General features: G+C 35.7%; 1 protein-coding gene across 1 annotated transcript in view; it reads left to right on the top strand.

Moving 5' to 3' along the window:
• LOC125236739 (LIM/homeobox protein Lhx1) overlaps positions 1-27615 on the top strand; it is an 88051-nt gene extending 60436 nt beyond the window's left edge. Inside the window, 2 exon segments of the mRNA XM_048143658.1 lie at positions 23449-23707; positions 24774-27615. Coding sequence (XP_047999615.1) covers positions 23449-23707; positions 24774-24925 — 411 coding nt within the window. The 3' untranslated portion in view covers positions 24926-27615.
• Positions 27616-27829: the final 214 nt, after the last annotated feature.

Here is a 27829-nt window from a genome sequence, read left to right as displayed (position 1 = left end):
TGAGCTTACCATGGGACTCAGTCAATCTGTGTAAAAGTAATTTGTCAAATATTTTTTTATATACCTATACCTACCTAACTGAAAGGTCAGACAATATATCCATATATAATCACAACAAAGATTACTATTTACCGGTATCTTTTTTAAGCAATGTACTCATTGTTCACTAATTTTGTAGATAACCGCACCTCGGTTGAACAATAGCTCAAACTACCGAAAACTTGAGGAAGCTCCTGTCACCGCTGATGGACGTGCGATAAAAACTCGACACGTTATTATGTCACAGTCTGGCTCTGATTAATGTGTGCCGGCCTTAATGTTCTATCGTTCAAGTGTATAGTCTATGGGGAATAGAGTTTTATCGCTAGTTGAGTTGAGACGTGACACGTGAGGTCGGTGAAAATGAAGGACTTGTAGTTTAAATTCCACATACTTATTCTATTTACTTTTTTTGTATAATTTATTGACGACCGGTCTGATCTAGTCGGTCGCCTAGTAGACCTAGCACCCATAGTATAGTACAAGTTTTGCTTAGTTTAGGGCTAGGTTGATCTCTGTAAGGTGTTCCCCAATATTGACCTAATTAAAAAAAAAACTGAAACTATTTTACAACGATATCGTTAAAGTAATTAGGTTTGTCTCGTCACCCATTCTAATCCGCATTAAATGTTATACAACAATAATAATTATATTATATATAAGAAGTAGAAACAAATAAATCCGTTTGAATTATTAAACACTTTTGCTTCTATTAATATACTATGAAAACGAAAAAAATGACGGTTACCATACAAAGAGGAAAATAAGAGAATCGTCCACTTTCCTCTACATAAAAATCCTTGAAATATGAAACTTCGAACGGCCGTTGCCTTTTACGTAAGCAATTCAAGATTCAAAAAGATCGGATCATGCGCACAACGTCAGGTAAACGTCAATAATGACATCTTATGGTTATCGTAAGGGTATCAGCTCGTATTTAATATGCGAATATGAGCGGCTGACATTTTGATTTCGAAAATCTCAAATTGATTTGATATTTCTTACTGAGTCGCAGCTTCTGACAGGTACTCCTGTCAAGTCTTGTGTGCGAATATAAAAGCTGTTAAAACTAAAATATTCAAAATTCCTCGAAACTTCATGTCTTTTCATCAGTAATAAAGAAAATATTAGTGAAGTCAGCAATGCGCAATACTTCTGGAGTTGCAGCGCAGCATATGGTGGACATAAACATATCACAGTAAATGTAAATGGTTTGTCTTTAAACCGAAAAAAAGTACTTTATGAATTTCCATTAAAGTAAGGTTAATCTTATTTATATGCACAATATGCACCAAGAATAGATAATATCTAATAAATATCAAATTTCACCACCACCACCTCCTTTCTTCCTAAATGGCTACAAGAAAAAACCTATAATGAGACTGAACAACTCTTAAATCTTTGATCCATACACACACTAACACACACACACACACACACACACACACACACACACACACACACACACACACACACACACCGCGTGCGAAGATACGCACACTTGTATATGGTATCTTACACCTTTAACTGTAATCTGAAATCTGACATCTTCTGTATTCTCCTATTCTGTAGGTAAGGGTTCTAAATATATACGTGTACCTTAGATATATATTAAATACATGCTGTACTACTTTCGTAATCAGGCGTTGGATGAGCGGGTCGTCTCAACACAGGCGCTGTAAGCCTAAAGAGAAGTCCCAGCAAACTGTATAAGCATATGTTATTATTTAAATAAAGATATTTTTCATTTTCATTTTTTCATTTTTCATTCTTCCCGTGGGTGTTGTAGAAGGCGACTATGGGATATGGGTTAAATTGTGGCGTAGGCGAGAGGCTGGCAACCTGTCACTGCAATGTCACAGTTTCGTTTTCTTTCAACCCCTTATTTGCCAAGAGTGGCACTGAAGCTTTAGTAGTTTCATGTGCTCTGCCTACCCCTTTATGGGATACAGGCGTGATTGTATGTATGTATGTATGTATGTAAATATCAAATTACGATATATTTTTAAAACTTCGAATACGTCGACAGGTTGTATGAAATGACGATGTTTCATTTTTAAATCGATCAAGTGTCAACGATCTTGTAATTTTGATAATTAAGGACTAATTTAAGAACTTGTTTTTAAAAATGCGAATAATATTTAAAATTTGCACTCATAATTAAATGCCTACCGGATTATAGTTATATTTTTACATTTATGACTACGACTTTGTATACTAAAATATAGTTAGAATAATATATAAGGTGCATTAGGGTAATTCCGAAAGTCGTCTAACTTCGAAAGTTGCATAAAAATTACCATTATTTCCATCATATCAAGATTCCCCTTTCGAAATTACCCAAGCATTTCTGTCCTTCGGAATTATCCTAATGCAAGGTGCATCAAAATAGTCTTAAAGATTTTTTTTTGAAGAACTTCAGTTACATCAAATAAATTATTGTATTTTCCTGTCTATGGGTAAAGATGCCAGAACTCAGCCAGGGTGCAAAGTATTAGGGTCAACAACGATTGTGTAGCACCTCAGTTTGTCAGAGGCCTACAGGCTACGAAGATTACTTAACATTAAACTGATCATATGCTTAAGAGTTTTGAATGATTCACGGTTATTTTCATTAGACTTATATTGACCGGGATATAGACCGTGATTACCTTTTTGATTTTTGTCGAGCTCCCGATATTTCGACGCAGTTTCATGCTTCATGATCACGGAAACTGACGAAGGCGGGTGGATGTCAAAGTTGCGTAGACAGCGCGCGATCTACCCTCCTTCGCGCGCGTCGGCTGCGTTCACTTTCAGCGTTACCACTGGTCGCATTCACACTCAATGGTCTGTCCAAACACACTACACTCATAGTGTCACTACGTTTGTTCAATTCTGACTTCACCGGTTTTTATACAACACACGGTTTTTAAGGTAATCACGGTCTATATCCCGGTCAATATAAGACTACATCATAATGCTTGTTTTCCATCAAAGTAGACTGAAAATGTGCTTGTATTTTCCTTTGCTCATTTCCCTTACTTCAGTTGACTTTAAATGATAAATTAAGAGGGACCACACGGCTGTCCTTTGAGAAGGACATTTTGTAAGACAACCGACGAATTAGCCGGTGCCTGTGTACGGGACAATTTGCCGTAAAACGTCGGGGAGTGCATTCGTGTCGCAGTGTATTTATAACAGTATTTTTACTGCTTAAAAACGTGAATGTTGCATAGGCGTGATATAAACTCTTTAATTATTACTATTTATTATTTAGAGCCCAATGTGTCCCACTGCTGGGTAAAGGTCTCCCCCCTCCTTTTCCACTCGTCCCTGTTTGGAGCAATATCTGGCCAATCTTTCAAAAAGGAGTACAAGTTATCCCGCCATCGCTGACGTGGTCTGCCCACTCTTTAATATCGGGTTTTAATCGTTTGCCAAATAGAATGTATTTTTAGTAGGTATACAAGTATTATTATTAATAGAATTTGACGTGACAATGTGTAAAGGTGTCACAAATGTCACATTTTTGTCCACGTAAATTTTTAACATACTTATTATAATGACAAAAATGTTTATAGATATTAATCATATTAACAACGTTTTTCTTCAAAATACTGTTTACTATTAATACGCTAGTGTTGTTTCCTTCATCTCTTCAGTCGTAATTCGCTAAAGCAATAGTATTTGGTGTCAGTTCAAAGCCTGCCGGCGGCGTTAAAACTTAAACGGGTCAGACGGTTCCATTCACATCTAAAAACACAACACGTCAGTGACATTTAATGACAAGAATGACATGAAGTGTTTTCAGATTTAACAGCGTTTTTCTCCAAGTCAAGGTACAGTATGTATGTCTAGTACTGTGCTTCCTTTATCCCTCGTAACTCGCGAGAGTTATAGTATTTGGGACAGTTCAAAGACTGCCGGCGGCGTTAAAACATGAGAAACGGCTCAGGCGGTTCCATTCACATGATTGCTTTCGGTTTACTGGATTTAACAGGTTGAGACTCAAATTAGAAAACTATAGAACGTATAGGTGCTACTGTACGGACAGACACGACGTTGAAATCACATGATATAGATTTTTTGCTACTCAAACTGAGGAGTGTCTTTTCAAAAGGGCTTATTTCTACATATTTTTTCTTTTTTTTTTAACTATGAATGCAGTTTTTCTTAGTATAGAAAATTACGCGTTGTTTTGAGATAAAAGTTCAAAAAGTCTCGCCTTGATCATTAAAAAAAAGATTAACATCAAAGTTTAGAACACATTTTGAAAAATGTGTAATGATTATTTATGTGGATAAACCAATGTGTGTATTACAACAACATTCATATCAACTAACGTTAATACAAAATCCAAAAATAAAATAAAACTATTATAAAATAATAACATTTACGCTACAAGGCCACAACAAAAGGGCTTCATTCCCCAAAGTTCGCTTAAAAGTGCTTAATTCTTAAAAACATATGGTAATAAAATATTTATTTAGGTACACATGTTACGTTTGATGTAATCATAACATTAACGTTAACTAACAATATTACAATTTTGCAAATTAAATATTAATTTCAAAATCAATACCGTTTTTCTCGATTTCCCAAAAAAAGTTCAAAGTGGAAATAAACCCTTTTGAAAAGACACTCCTCAACTATATCTGTAAATTAAATACAATACTTTTATAGTAAAAGTCTCTAGGGCTAAAAGTGAATAATATTTTAAGACTTTATTTTCCTTCGGTTCGATTTTATTGTGCTTTCGGTAACCCGTACTTTAGAAGCTTGACTGGGAGGCTTGACTTATTGTTGTTTATATGTACAAGTGTACATGTATTGATAATAAGTGATTTTATGCGAATAATAGTGAGTTAAGTCGTTGGCAGAAAAACACCGGACGGAAAAGTTGGAAATTTCTACTCAAAATTTCAAACCTTTCCGTTTTTAATCCACTAATTCAAGATCGATTACCAACCACGAACACTACCTACAGTCGGGTCACATCTTGTATTATTCTAGCCCTACTTTTTCTATGCATCAAGTCGCACAGTGGTGTAATCGTCATAAGAAGAGCACAAACAAAATTGCAACATTGTCATAAAAACTTTTGAACCTCCGATTCCGTCTGTTTTTTAAATCGCAATCGCCGAACCGTTGGAATGCACGCCGTAACGATCTCGCCTCAAACTTTAAGACATTGCCATGAATTCGCAAAAGGTGCGCGAGCGCATGGTTTTAAGCCAACCAGAGTTGTCTGACCTAAAAACACATGTGGAACGTAAGCCATCGAAAACCACTCGGATATTGGCTTGAGCAAGCCTTTTATTCACTTGCACATGGTGAGAGAACGATCTCATCGTTACAGTCAAACCTGCACTTTACTTATCTAAAAACGGGACATTATTACAAACTGCGTGTACGTTATCGCAATAAATTTGTAATTTTAATCGTTATTATCAAAACAAGGGAACGGGTTAACAATAAAATAGTGTGTTTATCGTCGCGTTTGCGTCGGTTTCTCGTAAAAATGCGCGACTTACGGCAATATTGCGGCGAAACGGAAAAATATGATGCTGTGTGTGACTCCCATTTCACTTACTGCGTTTTACGTTTCGTGGTAAAAGTATGATTTCTACTAGGGAAAAACTCTAGATGGAATACGAAGCGCATATGATCTTACTCTCTTTTTCAAACATAATTCAAGAGTATTACTTAAAGCGAAATAATTCTAAAAACGTATGTAAATTGTAGACGAGACGACAAGAAAAGAGATAGACATTTGTTGTTTGGTCATTGCAAAAATGGGTGACAAATTTATCTCTGTTTTCTTTTTATATGACTTTTCAAAAGCAAAATTTGACTTGTCGGAATATCTTTTATTTTGAATTGTGATGGTCATTAAACAAGTCGAATTTGTCTTTAGTGTAAAATCTGTCAAATGCCATCCCGTTCCGCCCCGTCGCGTCAGAAACCGAACTATCGTGGATTTTTTGTCAAGTTACTCGTCTATCACTTTTGTTTGTTTTTCTTAGGCGGCATCCGTAAAAAGTAAGTTTGGAGTAAGTAAATAAAACACCGTGACAAGAGTTCTTTATAGATTAAAACCATGGATCATCAATATCATCGGCACAATTAGGATGAAAAATTTGAATATGCCTACAGTTAAAACTTTTTTTATTACAGTAAAGGCAGTTTAAGTTGCGGGATAAAGTTAATCGTTGCACTTTTTTGAATGAACGGACTTGACCAACAACATTATTTTTGAAAGCAAGAACACGATTTTAAACAAAGGTAGTTACAAAACTCATAATTCATAATTTTTTTTGCCGCAGCAATACATGTGAGCTTCATTTATCACCGAACAATGTTCAAGACAGAAGCACCTTACGTTTGCCCTGACCGAACAGGTGCGGTCCCACAAAGCCTCGCGACGAAAGCCATAAAACTATTAATTATGACAGAAAGCCGTGTCATACAAAGAGTATTATGCGAAAATTATGAAAAAACTCAAGAGCGGCGCCACATATCTTTTTGTCTACGCTAACCTCCTACGGCACAGTGCGGGTGGACAAAAGGCGGCGCACACTGGGACAAAGGAACACCCCGCGCGGACAAAAAATTACATCATTTATTTTATTGGTTCGGGTGAGAATGTGGCACATTAATATTGCGTAGGGCTTAATGTTCGATCGCCCTAGGCCAGTCGTCAGTCATTTGCCGGCTTAGAATTGTTACCTGTGCAATATGTTTTCGTGATGTATGAGGCCAGATTGTCGTTACTGCGCTCTTGATTACATCCAGAAAGTAATTATGCTGTGGCAATAAATTATAATTATCTATGTAATGTAACTATACTTAGAAGCTATAACTCTTAGCACATATAATGATAATGTAAGCATGTTTAGATAAATAGGTAGATTTAATAACTTGCATGTAGGTATAGTAAACTTAAGGACATACCTTGTTTAAAAATAAAGATATAACACTTTATTCTCGTGCTTTGTAAATATTTAAAGATAGTTTTGATAGCATTATTTTTACCTTTTTTCCCAACGTTTAGCACGCCGTGGTCACCTAAAAATAATGTTAATTAATCGCGTTCGACCTGTGTGTGGCTTATAAAGATAGTTTTGATAGCTTGTGTAGCAGCTATACCTGTAGCTTTCAACACCAGAAGCAGTAATCGTGTCGATATTATTTTCTGCGTCTCTCGGAGCAAGTAAACGTATCATCGATCATAACGGTCCTCTACTTTGGTCATTTATCACGTCGCAGTTGCTACTTTCTAGCTGGTGTAATAGGAAATTAATAACGTATTTGTGGTCACCTAAGTAGGCATAGTCATTTCACAGGGTTTAGTTATACTACTTAGTTTATTATTTTTTATTCCTCTTCAATTTTAAAAACTTGTGTTTAAAACGCAAATTTCTATTCAACATTTAAAATCACTTTAGTTTTATATCTGAAAGATAAACTCATGTGAGATTCATGGTTCGGTAGCTACTTAGGTAGAAAATTAGAACATTCTTCGCAAAAAATCTCTTGCCACTGTCTGGTATTCTTAAATTTCTAAGTTACTTACTAGAAAATATGTCTTAATAATCAATAATTAAATCCACATAATCCACAAACATGTCCCTGTCAAAACATTGTGCCATGAATTAGAAGTTGCGAACCACTGTGCGCGAATAAACGTGTTTTAAATTAGTGTTCCAATTTCAAACATTTTTTAAAAGGTCGTTGACCGTTCTAGTCATTTTGGCGCATTTATTGGTCGAGATAGGCACGTAACGTTTACGCTTTACAGAACTAGTGACGTGACAATATCGGTGTCGATACGCTCGAGTTACTTCCCATCGTTTTTGATTTATTTTTATCGAATTCGTCTATTTTTGTAACCTAGGGTGCTGGAACGAAAAGTGTGAGATTCGTCTGGAATATTCAATTGAATAAATAGGTATCTACTTTCGTTCCAAGAAAACTTTTTATTGAGATGTTCGATTTGCTTTCACTGTTTTAAACTCATGCTGTTTGCTGTTTTTCACTGTTCTTTAGCATTGTCTATGTTAACTGTCTTAGCCGAAGTAGGACAAAAAATGTTTTGAACTAAGTATTTAACATCGAGTTAGTTCTGCGAAATTTAATCCAAGTTTTTGCGACTGAATTTTCTTTAAATTACTTTTACTTTTTTTCAAAATTTCTGGCAATTAGTTTGACTGAGATACAATTTGTTTTTTTGATACAAAAAAGATTGTCTATTATAACTATAACCGCCATAACTCTTCAACGAAAAATAGCAAGATTTTCAGATTCCTAAGTACCAACTTTCTTTAGTGTCTTACACAGCAACCATTAGTATTAGAACAGGTATCTGGTACCTGTTTCTATATATTTCTACTTACTTCCAGTTCAGAAGATTGCGTCATACTTTTGTCTAATCTTTGAATAATTTTAATCATCGCTAGTCCACCTATTTTGACGAGCAAAAGAGCTTATTCAAAGTTTGGCTTTTATACGCTACCAGAACACGTACCTACGTCGAAGGTTTATAATAGGCTAGTTTCCTACTAGTCAAATCAGCTTCTTTTTAAGAACTGTCAAAACGATTTGCTAATATGGAATTACTATGAAATACTGAGGAGTGACGTCACGGTCAATTCATTTACTTTTATATCTTTCTCTTTGACTTATTAATTAAAAATTATGTTTGAACATAACTACTGTCCATATTTTTCTTTCAATTATGCGGTGCTTTATTTCGTCGTTAGGAAACTAGCCTATTTGAAACCGCTTATTCAAAGTCGTTAGAAAACAGTTCGGAAACGTAAAAAGACGAGTAGTAACGAAGTTGGCAATATGCGGAATAGCAGAAAGGAAGTAACCTGAGGTCGCCGTGACGTCACGACGCGGAATCGGCCTCGGCGCCCGAGCGTGGCGAGGGGAGGCGCGGGGTACTTTCTCAGAGAAGCGGCAGAGCCTAGTCAAAATGACAATCGATGAAAAAAAAAAACATGTAGTTTAACTTCTAAGACGTAACGCAGCTTCTTTCTTAGATGGACTCTAATGGTGCTCCCAGACTGAGCTGCTTATAACAGCCAGTGTGAGAGGTTAGGTTCAACATAGGTAACTTCAGATTTTTTTTAAACCTACCTACTCTAATAGGCTGACTAATATCCGACACTGCACTGCACTAGCAGAACCTTGTATTGTAGTTAAAAGTCACGCGAAAATAGTTTTTATACTTTTACGTTTTATAATGTGGACAAAACAAAGAATAATGTTAAATATTAGACATTAACCGATCTAAAAGAATGAACATTTATGTATTTTTTTTTATAAACTGTGTTTTTTTCCAATTACCAATCAGACCATCCCAAATCCTATTTCACTATTTCCTGATAACGTTACATAACCCAACAGCCAATCACCGGCCGGCATTCATAAATAGAACGTTCGCTATCAACTGATAAGGGCCATAAACCATTGCGTTCAAAATGGCTACCTTTAATGTTTTTCGTTTTAGTATTGTGCTACTTATTAACTACTGAGATAACGATGTCCTTGGATTTGTTGTTTTACTAGTTACAGAGAATGTAAGTGCAAATAGAAAAAAAATGTTTATGGAAATAGTCTTAATAAATTCGCAATTTCACAGAGAATGTAGGTATATTGGAAGGAAACAAATAAGTAAATTTGGTATCTAGACCATCCTTTTTTTTTTAAACTTACTAATGGCTATTTTTCTGACACTGTCCTTATAAGAATATCAGGAGCTAACGATATTAAAATAAATACATCGAAAGTGTGTATTCAATAATTTCAAAATCCAGGAAAAATGAAGACTAGGTACTCTTAAAGACGCAAATTGAAGTCGGCAAGCTACCACTTGGTTTTTAAGTCAGTTAAAACAACGGTAACATCGTGTGGAGTACCTAATTAACTTTAAATAAACTAAGACGACACAAATTGGAATCACTGACACAGACACGGTAAATTTAGCACTGGCAACATTGGAGTCGTTTTAACTTTTTAAAATTAAATAAATCTACAACACACTGGCTGGAAATGATTGACGGAATGATCTACGGGTCATTAAGAAGTTAATTCTATGTTTTTGTTTGTTTGTGGAAGCTTTAGTTTGACTTTAACTGGGTCTATTTATTTATATAGACTAGCCAGTCTTCAAGTGTTGGAGTAGTTTATTTTGCCTATATTAATTCCGAACAAATTCGTTTTTTACGAAACTTTTCGCTGTAAAAACGTTCTAGTCTTTGATGAAAGTCTTAGTTAAACGAAAACTAAAAGTACTTCATCCTCGAATTAAAGATTGCGTCTTAAACTACGACGACTACTAGCATGAAGTTTAAATTAAGATTTTTTTCACTTAGTATTAATACTAAAGTCCCGACGAAAAACTCTCTAAAAAGTTAAAATATCACCCTAATAACTATCTAGACTTCATTTTAGGTCTACAAACATATTATAGATTTTTAACCCTTAATTGGGCATGAGAATGTCAAAATTTAGTAAATTTTGAAACCTGTCAAAGATATATAAAATTCAAAGTAAGTTGAGAAATATACTCCTTGTGCCCAATCAAGTGAGATAGTGACTAAAGATCTACTGGAAATATCGAATGGTGGACGATACCAAATAGCCTTTAATCCAATGTATTTCAGGTAGCAAAACATAAAACACCATAAGCTATTTGTGCAGCCTTGAACTGTTTCATAATAAAAATCGTTTAAAATGATTTTGCGCTTTTACTGACCGTGAAAATCTAAAAGTGGGTTAATTTATTGCGGTTTTAGAACACGCCATGGTACGCGATTTTATCTATCGGTTAATTTCATGTTTGAGGATATTTTTTGTGATTTATTCTTGTCTGTGATGATTTAAATTGAATAAAAAAACCGGCCAAGAGCGTGTCGGGCCACGCTCAGTGTAGGGTTCCGTAGTTTTCCGTATTTTTCTCAAAAACTACTGAACCTATCAAGTTCAAAACAATTTTCCTAGAAAGTCTTTATAAAGTTCTACTTTTGTGATTTTTTTCATATTTTTTAAACATATGGTTCAAAAGTTAGAGGGGGGGACGCACTTTCTTTTCCTTTAGGAGCGATTATTTCCGAAAATATGAATATTATCAAAAAACGATCTTAGTAAACCCTTATTTATTTTTAAATACATATCCAACAATATATCACACGTTGGGGTTGGAATGAAAAAAAAAATCCGCCCCCACTTTACATGTAGGGGGGGTACCCTAATAAAACATTTTTTTTCATTTTTTATTTTTGCACTTTGTCGGCGTGATTGATATACATATTGGTACCAAATTTCAGCTTTCTGGTGCTGACGGTTACTGAGATTAGCCGCGGACGGACGGACGGACGGACGGACGGACGGACGGACGGACGGACGGACGGACGGACGGACGGACGGACGGACAGACAGACATGGCGAAACTATAAGGGTTCCTAGTTGACTACGGAACCCTAAAAAGGGAATATAACATTGCTTTGTAGCCATAAACAAACATTTTACAGGATAAGTCTTTCGTATGTAATTGGTTAATAGTATATGTACATATTAGTATATATCCAAATTTATTAACCAACTAGACTGTATTGTATATGTCATGTGTTCAATCGTTTTTATTATAAGTAGATATATCTATATTTTAATTTTACGAAACAATTATTGGTCTTAACTTTCAGGTGATTAACTTACTTGAATACTTTTTTCTTAATGTCTCAAATAATTTATTTACAATATTTTATTAAGTGAGCATACTTTCATGTTTTCAGAATGGTAAAACAGTAGGTATTCTGTCTTACTAAAACTGCGTACGAGCGCATTAAAATCGCCCCGTTACCAAGCAAGCCACCCTACAAGTTTACAAACAACCTAAGCCGTGTTGTACAATTTCGCCGCAGAACAATTTCGTTAAAATCGCTTTAAGCCACGCCAATTGAGCGCAGATGGCCCGTGTACGAGCAGTGTGGTCGTCTTCGCGACGACATACGATTCGTTTTTTGAAATTTATGAGTTCGTTTTATAATTTATGGGCTCTTTTGTTTTCGATTGACGGAAGGTGTTTATAATTAAGAGATGTTTTAGAAATTGGACACATCTGTTTTCAATGCTGTTTGATACAAACAGAAAGCATATTTCTGACTATGGCAGCGTTCCATATTAGGAGCATTTTCATCTTAAAACTGTGTACACTTTTATCATTTGCTAAATATGACCGTATAAAATACCTAACCTATATTAGAACTAAAGTATCTTAAAAAAATAGAAATCTAAATTAAAATATATAAACTACTTAATCAAAAAAACTTCCGCGAGGTGTACCGGGTGCAAAGGTGCCCATCAAACTTGCCGCATTGCCACGTTGGATGGCAATGGACAACCTTTGCACCAGGTACGAGCCCGCACGAGCATCGGAGGTCCTCTCTCTCAGCTTATGACCCAAAGATAGATTAAAATAAATAGGTATACAAAATACCTAACCTATCAATATTCACGTTTTATGTATTACCCGACAGATAAAACACAAAAATATAAGACATTTCAAACTAAGCATTTATTAAGCCATCTTTACTACTGTTAGTATATAGAGGTACACTTTCCAATGTATATCACTATGGGGCCAACTTTCAAAATAGAAACACATGATATTCATCAAAAATATCCAAATCGAGCAGAGGTAACGCTAGGGTGCCCAAAATTCGCGTCCCATATGGTGCGTGGTACAATAAAGTTTATGGCGGAACGAAAAAAGAACTGAAACAACTGTTTGTGGTGCAACTCATCAACAAAGACGTATTAGTAGTTGTGTACAATTGTAGTTAAGTCTTTTTAGTTTAGTATGGCGGTGTAGGTGTGTAGATAGGTGTACCGCAGCGGGAGACAGACCGCCCGTAGGGACGGTATGGCCTGTTCTGGGTCGAGCTTTGTTTTCCCTCGGTCAACGCTTAATCTAGAAGCATATTGACTGAGTATAATGACCATTCTGGCTGGCATTTGCAGCCGTGTTGATAGACAAACGATGCTGTGTTATTCGTATCTAGGTAGGTATCTATATTAGAGTCTGAATCATCTAAGACACAAATCTAATAAGCTCAAATCTGATTTGACTTGCGTGTTGGCAACATCACATTGTTTTTACAGAAAATATAGGGTAAATAAAATCGTATCTCAGCTAATAATTATTTTTGGGACTTAATCGCGTATGACTGTATATCAAACTGACCTCCGCGATCAAATCTCGATTTAAAAATAATTATGTGTAATAATCTTGAAAGTTTATATCAATATCTCAGCTAATTCTTGTTGTAAAAATTGTAGAACATTACCTGATGAACCTCTGCCTTCATTCAGTTTGACTTCCTACACAGTTTGGAAGATCTACACTATATTTAATTACATTTACACCTTCAACGCCATTTTGTCTGATATAAAAAGGTTTCCCATTCAGGTTGTAGGCTCATTAGCGCTAGGGGGCGCCTGTACAGCGTTATTTATATACGGAGAACAATGTTGAGATTAATCTTCTTTGCTAGCCGATGAATGATGTGAAGTATCGGCCTATTCTTAAAGGATATTCTTAAGGTATATTGATGCATGGAGTAGTGCGAGCTTTTATTTGCAAAAAACAAAAATATTAAAACATAACGCAGAACTTTTGAATATAATGAAAAGTATTTGTAAGCGTTGTTAGAATCTAACTTTTTCTGTTGAATAGGTTTTCATTTTATGTGTTATAGAAAACAGGCTAACATTTTCTATTCATATTTCTTTTCATTTTATCGACACTATTACATGGCATATGGGTTCATATAAATAAATTAATTCTAAGTAAATAATAGGTTTTTCTATTTATAGCAAATAAATACGAATAAAACACTGGCCGGCTGGTTATTAAAAACTCATAAATAATAATACTGAAGCCGACAAAAGCGTCATAATCTTAACATACATAATTTATTTAATTTCCATTATTTCCACCACCATAAACTCCCCTATTTAAAGTGCTAGGTTTATTATGTAATTACACAATAAAAACTAGAACACGATCGCTTTTATTTTTAATAACACGTACTCTACAATTTCCACGCATAAAACATGCCAACTGTCGGTAAAACTACCTAGCCAAATTACTCTAAAAGTACTCTAATTATGCATAAGCAATTGATTTTTTTTAAATAATATTTTTGTGCAGATAAAATAAAATACTACTTAGTAAAAATAATTATAGGTACACATTAGATACCGACAAAGATAATTTTGAGTTACTTCATAATTGAAACTAAAGGAAATCAGCTTTAAACAATAAATAAAAAATTTCACCACCCCCTTTCTTCCCGTGGGTGTCGTAGAAAGCGACTGTGGGATATGGGTTGAATTGTGGTGTAGGCGAGGGGCTGGCAACCTGTCACTGCAATGCCACAGTTTCGTTTTCTTTTAACCCCTTATTTTGCCAGTGATCAGCGAAGTAAACTGTCATTTTCTTCACTAACATTATTTCGCAAACCATAATATTATGCTCTCTAGAAGCGGCAAAATTAACGTCACTTTAATAACAGCTGTAAAACAATGGCGTGCAGACTTCTGATTTAACATTACCCTTACCGGTACACCTAATTACTAGCTGGGAACTTTGAATAACGGCCACCTAGGTAGTCTTCACAGCCGTACTAACTCAGACAGATATTTTAAGATAGGTAGGAGCATACATCTGAAAAGAAGTACCTTCAACCTTACATCTTCAAGGGGTACCTCTGGGTTCTGTAACAGAGGATATCCTAGCTCATTATAACCTAAAGTCATGTTTACACATTGTACATGTTTTTTATCCCCCGACGTAAAAACGACAGGGTGTTATAAGTTTGACGTATCTGTCTGTCTGTCTGTCTGTCTGTCTGTTTGTGTGTGTGTGTGTCTGTCTGTGGCATCGTAGCTCCCGAACGGATGAACCGATTTAGATTTAGTTTTTTTTGTTTGAAAGCTGAATTAGTCGGGAGTGTTCTTAGATATGTTTCATGAAAATCGGTTCACTATGTCGCGGTCGGCGGTTTTTTTATAATTTTAATTTTGTGGTTAGGTAATTAAGTCAATAAATATTTCTTTTCTAAATATTTCTAAGGACATTTAGTATGCTCACCAGCACGACACCACGAGATATAGGTAACTGTGCTTTACAAAACTATGTTTTTAGGGTTCCGTAGTGAACTAGGAACCCTTATAGTTTCGCCATGTCTGTATGTCCGTCCGTCCGTCCGTCCGCGGATAATCTCAGTAACCGTTAGCACTAGAAAGCTGAAATTTGGTACCAATATGTATATCAATCACGCCAACAAAGTGCAAAAATAAAAAATGGAAAAAAATGTTTTATTAGGGTACTCCCCCTACATGTAAAGTGGGGGCTGATATTTTTTTTTTTCATTTCAACCCCGACGTGTGATATATTGTTGGATAGGTATTTAAAAATGAATAAGGGTTTATTAAGATCGTTTTTGATGATATTGATATTTTCGGAAATAATCGCTCCGAAAGGAAAAAAAAGTGCGTCCCCCTCTCTAACTTTTGAACCATATGTTTAAAAAATATGAAAAAAATCACAAAAGTAGAACTTTATAAGGACTTTCTAGGAAAATTATTTTGAACTTGATAGGTTCAGTAGTTTTAGAGAAAAATACGGAAAACTACGGAACCCTACACTGAGCGTGGCCCGACACGTTCTTGGCCGGTTTTTTTATTATTGCATATTGTTGCCACAGATTCTTTTAATTTTATGCTCCACTCCGGTATGAGAAGGAGTATTGCTTATATTTTCATGGCGTTGTCCTTTTCACACACCGAGATACCGTAAAGGATGTCAGTATGATAACCGAATAGTGTATTTCCAATCTTTCGTTTTGGAAGGCATTTAAGCGAACTTAAATGTTTTTCGTTTTGCCGGCAGTACAGTAATTAGCGATTATCTGTGACTGCTAACCGCTACTTATTTTCTGCCTATTTAATTGGTGATTTGGATAATTTCTGTGCCACTTGACTGAGAATAAAATAAAACTGATACAAAACTAGTTATGACACTTTTGCAATAAATACTGTTTACAAAGTTTCATCCTCAACCGGACTTGCAAAAATATAACAAACTAGTGAAATCCTTTAAACTGACTGTTTTTGAATTTTAGCGTGTAATATTGAGTTTTTACGATTTTGTCGGCATTACGATGCCCCCTCACTGAGTTGACGTATGAAATATAGTGTTTAACACCACACGGTGTGTTCGACGTCCCGCTGTGAGACGGTCCCGCGCGGCACAGACTCGTGGTCACACTACACGTATTCCCATTTAAATTTTCGTAATTCACATTAATTTGGGACTGTCCTACAATTTGTAGATTATTGTCACCCTTTTTACAATCATTATTGTAAAATTAGTGAGCTTGAAGTTTATTGAGTGGTTGGTCGGGTCATATGAACATTTTGATAGCATGAAATACTTTTATCGGTTTCCAATGTGTGTTCTCACGGTTATGATTGAATCTTGGCTGGTATATCTTGATTTGAATCACATTGACTAGTGACATTAAGCTGAGTGGAGCCCCGTTCATTGACGTATTAATAAATTAGCTTTTGCCCGCGGCTTCGCTAATTCCGTAAAAAGAGACAAAAAATTTCTTCTATTCTATTCTCCTATTCTATTCAATTCTAACTCCCCTATTCTATAATTCTACGTCAATTCTATCTATCCTATTTTTCCGTAAAGACGGATTCAATCACAAGTGACATACAAATACATCTCCCATTTATTTAATATTAGTATGGATGTACTAAGTTACTTTCCTTTGTCCTTAATACCGATAATATAAATTATATATCTATCGCTGAGTCCTCTTACATATAATTTGATTATACATAGCATGTGAGCGTAAGTCCGTTTTCACATTATCCGATCCGATATAGGATGTCGGAAGGATTTCAATGGAAAAAATCCAAGATGGCGCCTGTAATGTATGGGGCATCGGTCCGACATCCGATGTCGGATCGGATAATGTGAAAACGGCCTTACGTATACATTTTCACTAAATATTTATAACAAAACGTTTTTTTTTTTTGGGAAAAACTAATTATGGTTAAACCAAAGTGGTAGTAATTGACCAAAACAGACTATAATCAGAAAAAACTTAAATACACCTAAAACTGTATCAATACCGGATGCGGACGCCATAAAACTTTAATGGATGCACAATAAATGTTTACAAATTTTTTGATATATTTTTTCCATTCTCTATCAAAGCGATTAAGTAATAAAACTAATAGAGCTACGAATATAATAACGGAACGGGTCAATTTCGTACGTTCAAGGCTGCTGTTTTGACTACTGGTGGAATTTAGAGAGGTCGCGTATTATGTACAACATTTATATTCGTATTTCGTAATTGGTATGGACATATGTAATTATGTATTTAGATCTCCGTGGATAAGGATTCAGTATTTCACCATTCCTTTTCCTTCCGCGGGTACCTCAGTGAGGTGAGTTTGTTTTTAGCCCGATTCGACATATACTATATATTAGATATGGATATGATATGGATCGGATATGCCCGTATCAAAAACGACGTTTTTGTTTGAATAAACGCCGCTTTTGTCACTGACAGACAACTGACACGTCGGTATTCTATCGCAGTGTCATCTTCACATTTTAGAAGTAGATGTGAGCAAAATGTGACACTGTAAAGAAAAGAGTACGTATTATATTCTTTTGTACACTCATCTACTTCACTCTTTTAGATTCGTTCAGTTTAGTTCAGTGGATCAGCACATCAGTCTATATCAATATAACTGGCTTGCTATCTCTCGTTCGCAGATATGTTGAGCCAAATGTAAGATTTACTTAAAAAAATCATTCATTCGATTATATTTTTTTCGAATACGGCAGTATCTCATAGAAGGGCGCGGTCCGATCAAAGAATCTTGCGCAGCGGGTAGCGGTGAGCTTCTAGCATAAACGCGCTTTTGTTTCTATATAGACTTTTTACCGATGTTTGAGATAAGGCCACACGCATTTTGCGAAATAATGTTGTTATGCTGAAAGTGCAAGTGCAATATAATTATATTTTTCTACTCCCGAACTGTTATTCGTCATTTACAGGGTCGTGCATAGATCTTTATCCGCTGGCTTTCCGCGCATGCGCGCAGTGTCGAAAAAACCGAAAACGCATTGTTTGGCTCGGTAACCATGGTAACGCATTGTTATAACGATACTGCGCGACCGCGCAGGAAAGCTTTGGGCAGCTGAGCTAACAGTGCAAACCTTTGCGTCAAAATACAGGAAACAGTGTGAATTTCACGAAAGTTATTCAAGAAAACTATTAAAAACTAAGTGCATGGTAGTAGAAAAAGTATTGTATGCAACGGTGTTTAACTGAGTCAAAAAATACTCGTGGCGTCTTAATAACAATTTTCGGCTTCGCCTCAAATTGTTACCCACGCCACTTGTGTTTTTTGACCTCCTTTAAACGCCTGTTGCATAAAATACTATTTCGCGTCTTCCTAGTATAGACCCATACGGATACCTACCAACTTCATATAAAGTTAAAGTTAGGGGAATCTAAGTATTTTTTACGCTGATAACAAGGATACATGTTCCAGTACTTTAGTCTTTAGACTATATTAAACTGGTAATTTTGCTTTACAATTTACACGCAGGGATGCAATTTACCTTTGACAGTTCCTAATTTATAGGATTAGGTAAATAGTTCCTAAATCGTTTTTAGTAAGTTAGCTCTTTTGGATGACTAGGGCCCATTTCTCAAAACTGAAAGTTACAAGTTACAAGCGAAAGTCTCTTTCCAACTTGTCATATTAGACATTGACTACCACTTGTGAATTGTAACTTGTAGTTCGAGAAATGGGCCCCTGATTTTGTACTTTTTGATAAAGTGTGCCTAATAGTAGTAAAACCTAGTCCTCAAAAATCTCATCTTTTTCCAAAGTGGGTAAAAAGCGGTCGTGTACAGTTCACGGCGCGTTACCGTCGCGTGTGCGCATAATCAGTAACCACTGGAACGACCATGGGCGTATTCCGATTTCAAAATATTATACCTACTACACAAAAATAGACAAGAGACACAGCCAAGGAGCTCACAACGCTCGCCTCGTTGCCATTTCGCGGGATAGTTAGTCTGCTGTATCAGACTCATGTGACTTTTACTTCGGTTGTCTAAAATGGATCTACCATATCACATTATAAAAATTACTTATTTACGCGTTCTTCAACTTTGTCTATAACATAAACTCCACGCCATTAGCATCTTCTTTTACAGTATACTCAATATACTAGCATTGGTAATCGTATGTTTAAAGCCTGAATGTGTCCACGACCATGTTAGACAAAAGTAGAACACATCGTGTCGTGTGAGGCATCCATTACAGTGTCTGAGTCATTTCAGCGATATGCTTTTGTTTTTGACGATTTTTAGACCGGAGGAAAGCGCGATTCTGCTCTAAGAGTTTTATTTTGACAATGGGCTAGTTTCCTATAGTAAAATAAAATATTTTATGCAGTTCACGAAATAAAGACCACATAATTAGAAGAAATATAATTATGGGCAGTAGTTATGTAATTTCTATTTAATAAGTCAAAGAGATAGATATAAAGTAAATGAATTGACCGTGACGTCACTCCTCAGTATTTCATAGTATGTGCTTACATAACCTAATTCCATATTAGCAAATTGTTTTGACAGTTCTTAAAAAGAAGCTGATTTGACTAGTAGGAAACTATTATTGGTTTGACCAATACAGGAATTCTTCACGTCTGAAGATAGTATGTTGTCATGTCCTAGTAACGATTTGATAGTTTGCGGACTAATTAGTAGGTACTCGAACGTCGTTCGAGATTCGAGAAAATGGAGACAATTTTGAATTCTAGCATTTCATACTTAAATAAATAAATAAATAAATATTATAGGACATTCTTACACAGATTGACTGAGGCCCACGGTAAGCTCAAGAAGGCTTGTGTTGTGGGTACTCAGACAACGATATATATAATATATAATATATAAATACTTATATACATAGAAAACATCCATGACTCAGGAACAAATATCTTGCTCATCACACAAATTAATGCCCTTACCGGGATTCGAACCCGGGACCGCGGCGCAGCAGGCAGGGTCACTACTGACTGCGCCAGACCGGTCGTCAAACTTTATATACTCTTTTCTCATATTGTAACTAATCATTTAGTTTTTAGAGTACACATGTAACTCCTTTTTTATAATAATTGAATAAGATAATGTAAAAACTTACAAATCATTATTACTACGAGTAAAATAGCAAAAAGCCATTGCGTGTGGAATAAAAAACAAGGAACTGATTACCCTTTCGTCGTTATCAAGGTCGATATCCACCACTGCTCATCCTTTCAGTTTCATTAATTTGTCATTAAAATAACACTTGCCAATTCAAATCTAAAGTACCTACTTCAATTATTTCTCAGAGTATTTCAATTTGAGTCTTATTTACCCGAAATAAGCTTGTAATTGAAAATCTTCAATTTGACCGAATACGAGCTTGTGAAAAACACTGATTACTTAGTCCAAATCATGGAATCTATTTAGCTGATAAGTAAACAGATTTGTTTACAAATGAGGAATCAAAAATACTCATTAGTGATTTAGATTGCCAATTATATGTAGTAGGTAAACACTTTTTTGTTTACTAATTTTCATCATGCTCTCTCGGTTATAAGTAGTCTGATAATCTTCAATTAAAGGGATTAAACGACGTTCCAAAAATCTTTAGAAATCGTATTAAACACAAGAAGAAAAACATATGACAGTGTAATAATAAGAGAGAAGCTTGCAGAGAAGCGAACGGAATGGCGAAAGTACGTTGGAGATGGTCGCAAGTTTGTCGATGAGATCTGGTTTGCGGCACCTGCTGACAAAAGGGAAAGAAGACACCAAAGCGAAACGTCGCAATCGGTTGCCGGTTGCAAGCTTCTCTTGTCAGCTATGTGGCAAAATATGTCGCTCTCGCATAGGTCTCTATAGTCATCAAAAGCGATGTCTCTCGGCCATTGCACTACCTCGGAAATAGACACTAAGCCCAATAGTAGTAGTAGTAGGTAGTAGTAATAAACTAAGTATAAATAAAATCCTTAGGGTAAGCGAGTATAGCAAGTCACTGCCGAATGGACAGTGTGCCCAAAGGTCCTTATCGGAAGTCTATAAATAATTTAAACAAGAAAGTTTTTCATATCCACATAAAAAAAATATTAGGATTGCGGATTTCAACTGTAGTATTTAAACTATATTTTCAAAACACAATCATAACAAAAGTAACAGACTTCTAAAACAAATAGCGAATCAAACAAAGCAATATAAATACAATTTGTTGGCAATAATCTCCGACCACAGTTTCTATGCGGTCAGAGGATTTCAAACGAACGTGCTTGCGACAGCAGTTCCACTTTATTCTTTATAAGTAGAAATGTAGCAGTGAAAATGTATTGTTTGTGCAGGAAATTGATCTAGAAAATGTGCTTATTGTAGCTGTTTTAGTTTAAGGATTAGGTATAATATACTTGAAAGTCTAAGTAGCTGTACTGTGTGCGTAGCCGAATGCACAAACGCTCACGAAACGCTCGTAGATATCTATCTCTATCACTCTTGCGTATTGGCACGACAGAGCCAGCCTACCTTTCGCGCCGTTTCGTTTTCGTTTCGCGTCGGAGAAATGACATTCGGCTACGGGGCCTGCACTGCATCAGAATCCAAAATGTTCGGAAAATTTCGGCGTCGTAATTATAGACATTACAAAATTTTGCGATCTTGACTGATATAGTGACTGAAAGTTTTTACATATAAATACATACATACATACAATCACGCCTGTATCCCATGAAGGGGTAGGCAGAGCACATGAAACTACTAAAGCTTCAGTGCCACTCCAGGCAAATAAGGGGTGAAAAAAAAAACGAAACTGACATTGCAGTGACAGGTTGCCAGCCTCTCGCCTACGACACAATTTAACCCATATCCCACAGTCGCCTTCTACGACACCCACGGGAAGAAAGAGGGTGCTGAAATTCTTAACCCGTCACCACATAGGAAAGAAAAAGTTTTTTCCCCTCACTAGCTCGGAAACACGTGTTTTGTCCTTTAATACCAGCGGGTAAAAACGCATTTTATCCACTAGTGGGTAAAGTAATTTGACCTTGAATAAAGTCAAATTAACTGCTTTAAAATTGATAAAAGTAGGTGAATCTAGTAATAAAGATGATTTACCACCTGTGGAACTACTGAAAGCAGTGATAAACGCATTTTTTGCGTTGTAGTTTCCTCGCTATAGTGAGGGGAAAAGTTTTGTGTTACACTCGGGTGCAAATGTATTTTACTTCTCGTGTGTTAAAAAACTCGCAAGTTCAGGATTCTATTCTCGAACCACTCGCTTCGCTCGTGGTTCAACTATAGAATCCTTTCACTTGCTCGTTTTTCAATTCCAAACTCGGCGTTAAAATACAACTTTGCCCCCTTGTATAACAAATAACTATTACATATCATTTAAGAGCAAAGTAAGGAAATTAGGCTTAGGCCGTTTGCCATCTTGCATAATGTTTACAAGAAAGTCACATTTTATTTTAATTTGTAATAAGCAAGAGCTTTATCCTTTTTGGTACTAAATTAATCGTTGCAGATATTATGCATTTCAAAGTTGCCAATATATTTAATGGTTAAATGCGGTATATCCATAATCAAGAAATATTATTATATTATTAAAGCTTGATATTATTATACCTATAGGGCTTCCAGTTCTGAATGATCAGATAATAAAGTAATTGAAACTTTCAAGGTTCATTATTCCTTCGGTGAGCCATTGTTGGTGTAAAGTTCAATGTTTATCGGCCCTTCTATTTATTACTCCCTAGCTCCCTACGGTACTTTAAACACTTTTAATATCTGTTAAATAATATCGAATAGAAATTCAAGAATCCAGTTTATTACATAAATCTTGACAGTTGAAATAACAATAATACATAGTTGTTTACTCTATTCGAGTTGTATACTATCTATGACAAGTTATAATTAATTTCAAATTTCTTAAAGAGTGAATAACATTTCTTAACCATTAAGTTAGAAACAACAACACAAAGTTGGCAAAACACCTAGTGTTTTTCCCAGATTTCCGATAAAAAAATCATAAATAATAGCTCGTAATAAGTAAGTAACATTGTGCAGCACAATGTTACTTACTTATTACGAGCTATTATAAACACAATTTGTGCTTCGCAGAGATTTGAACCCACACCCTTCCCCGTTTTTCAGCCAATTTAAAGAGCATAAACCTACTTCCACGTTCATAACTAAGACTAAAACACAACATACTAACGAAGACTTTCTTCCGCAGGTGTGGTTCCAGAACAAGCGATCAAAAGAGCGCCGCTTAAAGCAACTCACGTCCATGGGGCGAGGCCCCTTCTTCGGCTCCTCCCGCAAGATGCGGGGCTTCCCCATGAACCTGTCCCCAGGCGGCCTGGACGAGGGCCCCCCAGGGTTCCCCTACTTCGCGACGGCGGACGGGAAGTTCGAGTTCGGATACGGGCCCCCGTTCCATCATGATGCCCCGTTCTTCCATCCGCCGCCGGCTATGCCGTTTAATCAGCCAGGTTGGTAGACTTTTCGATATTTTAATCTAGTTTCTTAATATTTATTTAATACCAGAGCACTCACTCACGGCTCACTCTTAAAATTGAGACTTTACTCGTTTAAAACAAGCATTATTTTTGGCTTACGCTACCAGTGTAATAAAGACCATTTTATCTCAAATTCTAATAGAAATTCTGATTAATCTTGAAGCATAAGGATTATTTTGTGCTTAAAAACCAGAAATTTGCATGTACTTTAATGTAGCGCGAAAAAGCAACATACAAAGCTTCATTTTATTAACTTTCGCTCTTTGCAAAATGTAACGAGAACTTGAATATTATCCATTGAACATTTTCCTTTATATTTCCTTTTGCTACTCCCTTTTAAAACATACAATAGGCTAGTTTCCTATACTTAAAGTAAAATATATAAGCACTGCACGAAATGAAGCACCAAATAATTAGAAGAAAATATGGACAGTAGTTATTTCATAAGTCAAAGATATAAAGTAAATGAATTGACCGTGACGTCACTCCTCAAGAGTTCATATTTTCCATATTAGGAAATCGTTTTGACAGTTCATATTCATATATATTCATATATTTATTCATAATAGTTCATATTATATGTCACATACATTTTAAATACAATTATTTGCAGAATTGATATTCGTAACATTAAAATATTTTACATACTTATTCTAAGCTTAGGTACTTATTTGGTACTCTATAAACTCCTTAAAGCTGTAGAAAGTGTGCTCGATAAGCCATCGTTTCAGTCGCGCTTTAAAGCTCATCAGTGACGGTGCGTTTGTGACATGACCCGGCAGTCTGTTGTACACAGTCGGCCCCATCACATGCGTTACTTTGGCAGATTTTGCCGGCATTCCGCAATTTTTGTGGGCATTCCGCAAATTGCGACCGTGAACGTCAGCTCCACTCGCGTATTCATACGCGTACGCGTAGTTCTTAAAAGGAAGCTGATTTGACTAATAGAAAACTAGCCTATTGCCTAAATTTACAAATTCCCAAGCAACCCCACCACATAATCGCTATCTATGTACCAGGCGCTTAGTAACGTGAGCAGGTCGTTTCGCAGGCGGGATGGAGTCGCTCCCCGGCGAGTTCCCCGAGCAGTTCCCGCCGCCGGACCACCTCGTCCTCCCCCGGCCCTCCTCCCCCGAGTTCACCTTCGGGGACGCCCCACCCCCCCTCCATCCTGAGGGCCTGGTCTGGTAGCTGAAGCCGGAGCCGCGGGACTACCACGACTGATGCGGCTCGGCGGGCTACAAAGTGGACTTTAACAGTGTCATTCAATAACGCTGTGACGGACAAGTGAAAGTGTACAGAGTTTTATATTGATAGTAATTTATTAAGTTATCAAATAATTTATTTACAGTGTAAGATTTTGGTTCCTATTTTAAGATAGAAGTGGCAATTTATCATTATTTTATGGAAAAGCGTCCGATCGGGAGGTTTTCGATCGCAAAATTCTTGTGTTAATTACGAGCCCCAGCATGCGTGGCTCATTCGTCTCAATTAGTCAAAAGAAAAATTAATTTTCACGTTTCACGATATTCCAGGAATTATACGATTTGATGGATCTTACCATCGGCCGCTGGCATATGTATTTATTTTAAATTTAGTGTAAATGGGGTCTTAGTTAGGGTGACCACAAACGAGACTACAGGAGGACATTTCCGATATAAATTTAAGGTTTTGTAAATATAATGTAAGTTGTACATAGATTATTGCTGGACAAGTCTGTACTATATTAAATTTATTATGTACTAAGTGGTAGTTACTTGATAATAAGTTCTGGTGAAATATAATTCCTTTTTATTCCTGCTTCTCTTATATGGGTTTTAAATATTTACAATTTCCTACACTTTAATTATTTAGGAAAAATTGCATTTCTTTTAAGCGAATTTAACTATCCGTTAATTATTTTATTATTTTTACCCTTAGGTAAAAATTAAAAAGTAGGTAGCCACGCACCTATTTTAAAATTGTGAAACTTTTTATGGAATTATATCGCTAGGTACAAATTTTAAAACAAGACAAGGAACTTAAGGGCTGGTATGGCAATTTTATACCTCCTTTATTGATGGTATATAAAACATGAATTTGTATTTTATACAAATATTACCTGGTTTGTGATATGACATTTTACTATAAAATTGGTTAACTCATGATTACACTAGACAGTGACTCTTATCTTTTACCATTTTAACATTGTGAACTATTTCAATATCTACTTGCCTCGTGTAATCGTGCCTTAAGCAAATTACCGCGCTCACGTTCCATTTCATATCCTTCAACGCAATGAGCTTATTTCTACAATTATCTAAAGTGTCATAATACAAACTAAGGCGTTTCATAAAAGGGAACATAAACACACCATAAAAAAATCTTATTATGTTTCGAGACACGAGTCTGCAACAGTTTCAAAATGTAATTAGTGTAAATACGTCGGTGTTAAATAAATCACGCTGTCGTGAACTACTTATGTATATAAATTACCAGCGCTGTTTAAAATTAATTTACATTGACTTATGTAAATATAAGTAAAGTGATTCATGATCATTTGCTAGTTATTTTACCTATTTTACTTCACATTTCAACGTTTTTCAATTGTAACATGTAATTGTACATGTGAAAGTGGAGCAAATAAACTTTATTTAATACAACGGGGAAACACAAACTGTCTATTTATTTATTTAGTCGTATGGCATCAATTGGAATTTAGTCGTCGCTTTACAGGTTAATATCTGGGGCCCATTTCTCAAAACTGACAGTTACAAGTTACAAGCGAAAGTCCTTTTCCAACTTGTAATATTAGACATTGACTACCACTTGTAAATTGTACCTTGTAGCTTCTAGAGGTAGAAATGGGCCCCAATTCTTCACCCAGTCGGCTGCGTATTTACTTAGTTTATGTAAGTACGAGTAGTAAAATGTCTATAAAGGAGTGAAATATTTTCAAGTTCAAGCAATCTACTGGGTGACAGAACTGTCCGGCATTTGTGATTTATGTCATGCCCTGTTTATTGAAGCACAGTTGAGTAAGGTCTGGAGGAATATAAACACAGCATAGTCACCCTTACCATATGTACACTGACTTATTCGCTAGCGACGGCTTAAACAACTGATATTGATGTAGGTAAGCGATTTGCTTGATTTGATACAGTTGCTAGCTTTTAAAGCGATATAAAAACTTTTCATACAGATAGGTACATGTATTATCAAAATTACATGTTACATGATTAAGTTGAAATAAATAAATAAATAGGACATTCTTACACAGATTGACTGAGGCCCAGGGTAAGCTCAAGAAGGCTTGTGTTGCAGGTACTCAGACAACGATATATATAATATTATACAAATACTTATATACATAGAAAACATCATGACTCAGGAACAAATATATGTGCTCATCACACAAAAAATGCCCTTACCAGGATTCGAACCCGGGACCGCGGCGTAGCAGGCAGGGCAAGATTATGAATCCCATGTAACTTTGTTTACATATACGAAACAAGTTTGTTTATTGTATTAAGTAGTTTACACGTTACTTTGAAATATAAGATTGGTACGCATTGACTGGCAATTGGCATCTAAAACTGATTTGTATAGTTTTTCACATTTCTTAAAAGTCGTGAAATCAAGGTATTCCCTTATATTTTAAAGTGTGTTTAATGTACATTTAAATTTTACAAATACAAAATTTACAAAATTTAAAATTACAAATACTTCATTCAGTTACTATAATAAGCTCATAAGTGCATAGACTCGAGTCTCGAAACATAACGCAAGTGTATGTACTCTAGTGTAAGTGTTAATATTCAGTACATACTGTTGTCTATCTGTATTAGTGCATAACAAAGTACATAATGGAATTGTCTGTAAGAATAAAATCTATTTGAAAATATTAATGCATTGTTTTTTTTTTACAATTTAAACTAACCAAGGTGAACATATTTATATAATTATATAAGAAACTAAGACTAAGCTTAAAAGCTAGCTAATGTCTAAAATAGGCCCTTGAGGCATTGTACCAAGGATACCTACTGGCGACATTTCCTCGCTGTATCTCAATGCTGATACGTTGTGCGAGGAAGTCGCCAGCTCTTCGGTCACCAG

The sequence above is a fragment of the Leguminivora glycinivorella genome, chromosome 19 (genome assembly GCF_023078275.1).
Source record: "Leguminivora glycinivorella isolate SPB_JAAS2020 chromosome 19, LegGlyc_1.1, whole genome shotgun sequence".
NCBI classification, from domain to species: domain Eukaryota; kingdom Metazoa; phylum Arthropoda; class Insecta; order Lepidoptera; family Tortricidae; genus Leguminivora; species Leguminivora glycinivorella.
Note: the sequence above shows the minus strand (reverse complement) of the source record. Positions and strands in the feature narration are given on the sequence as shown.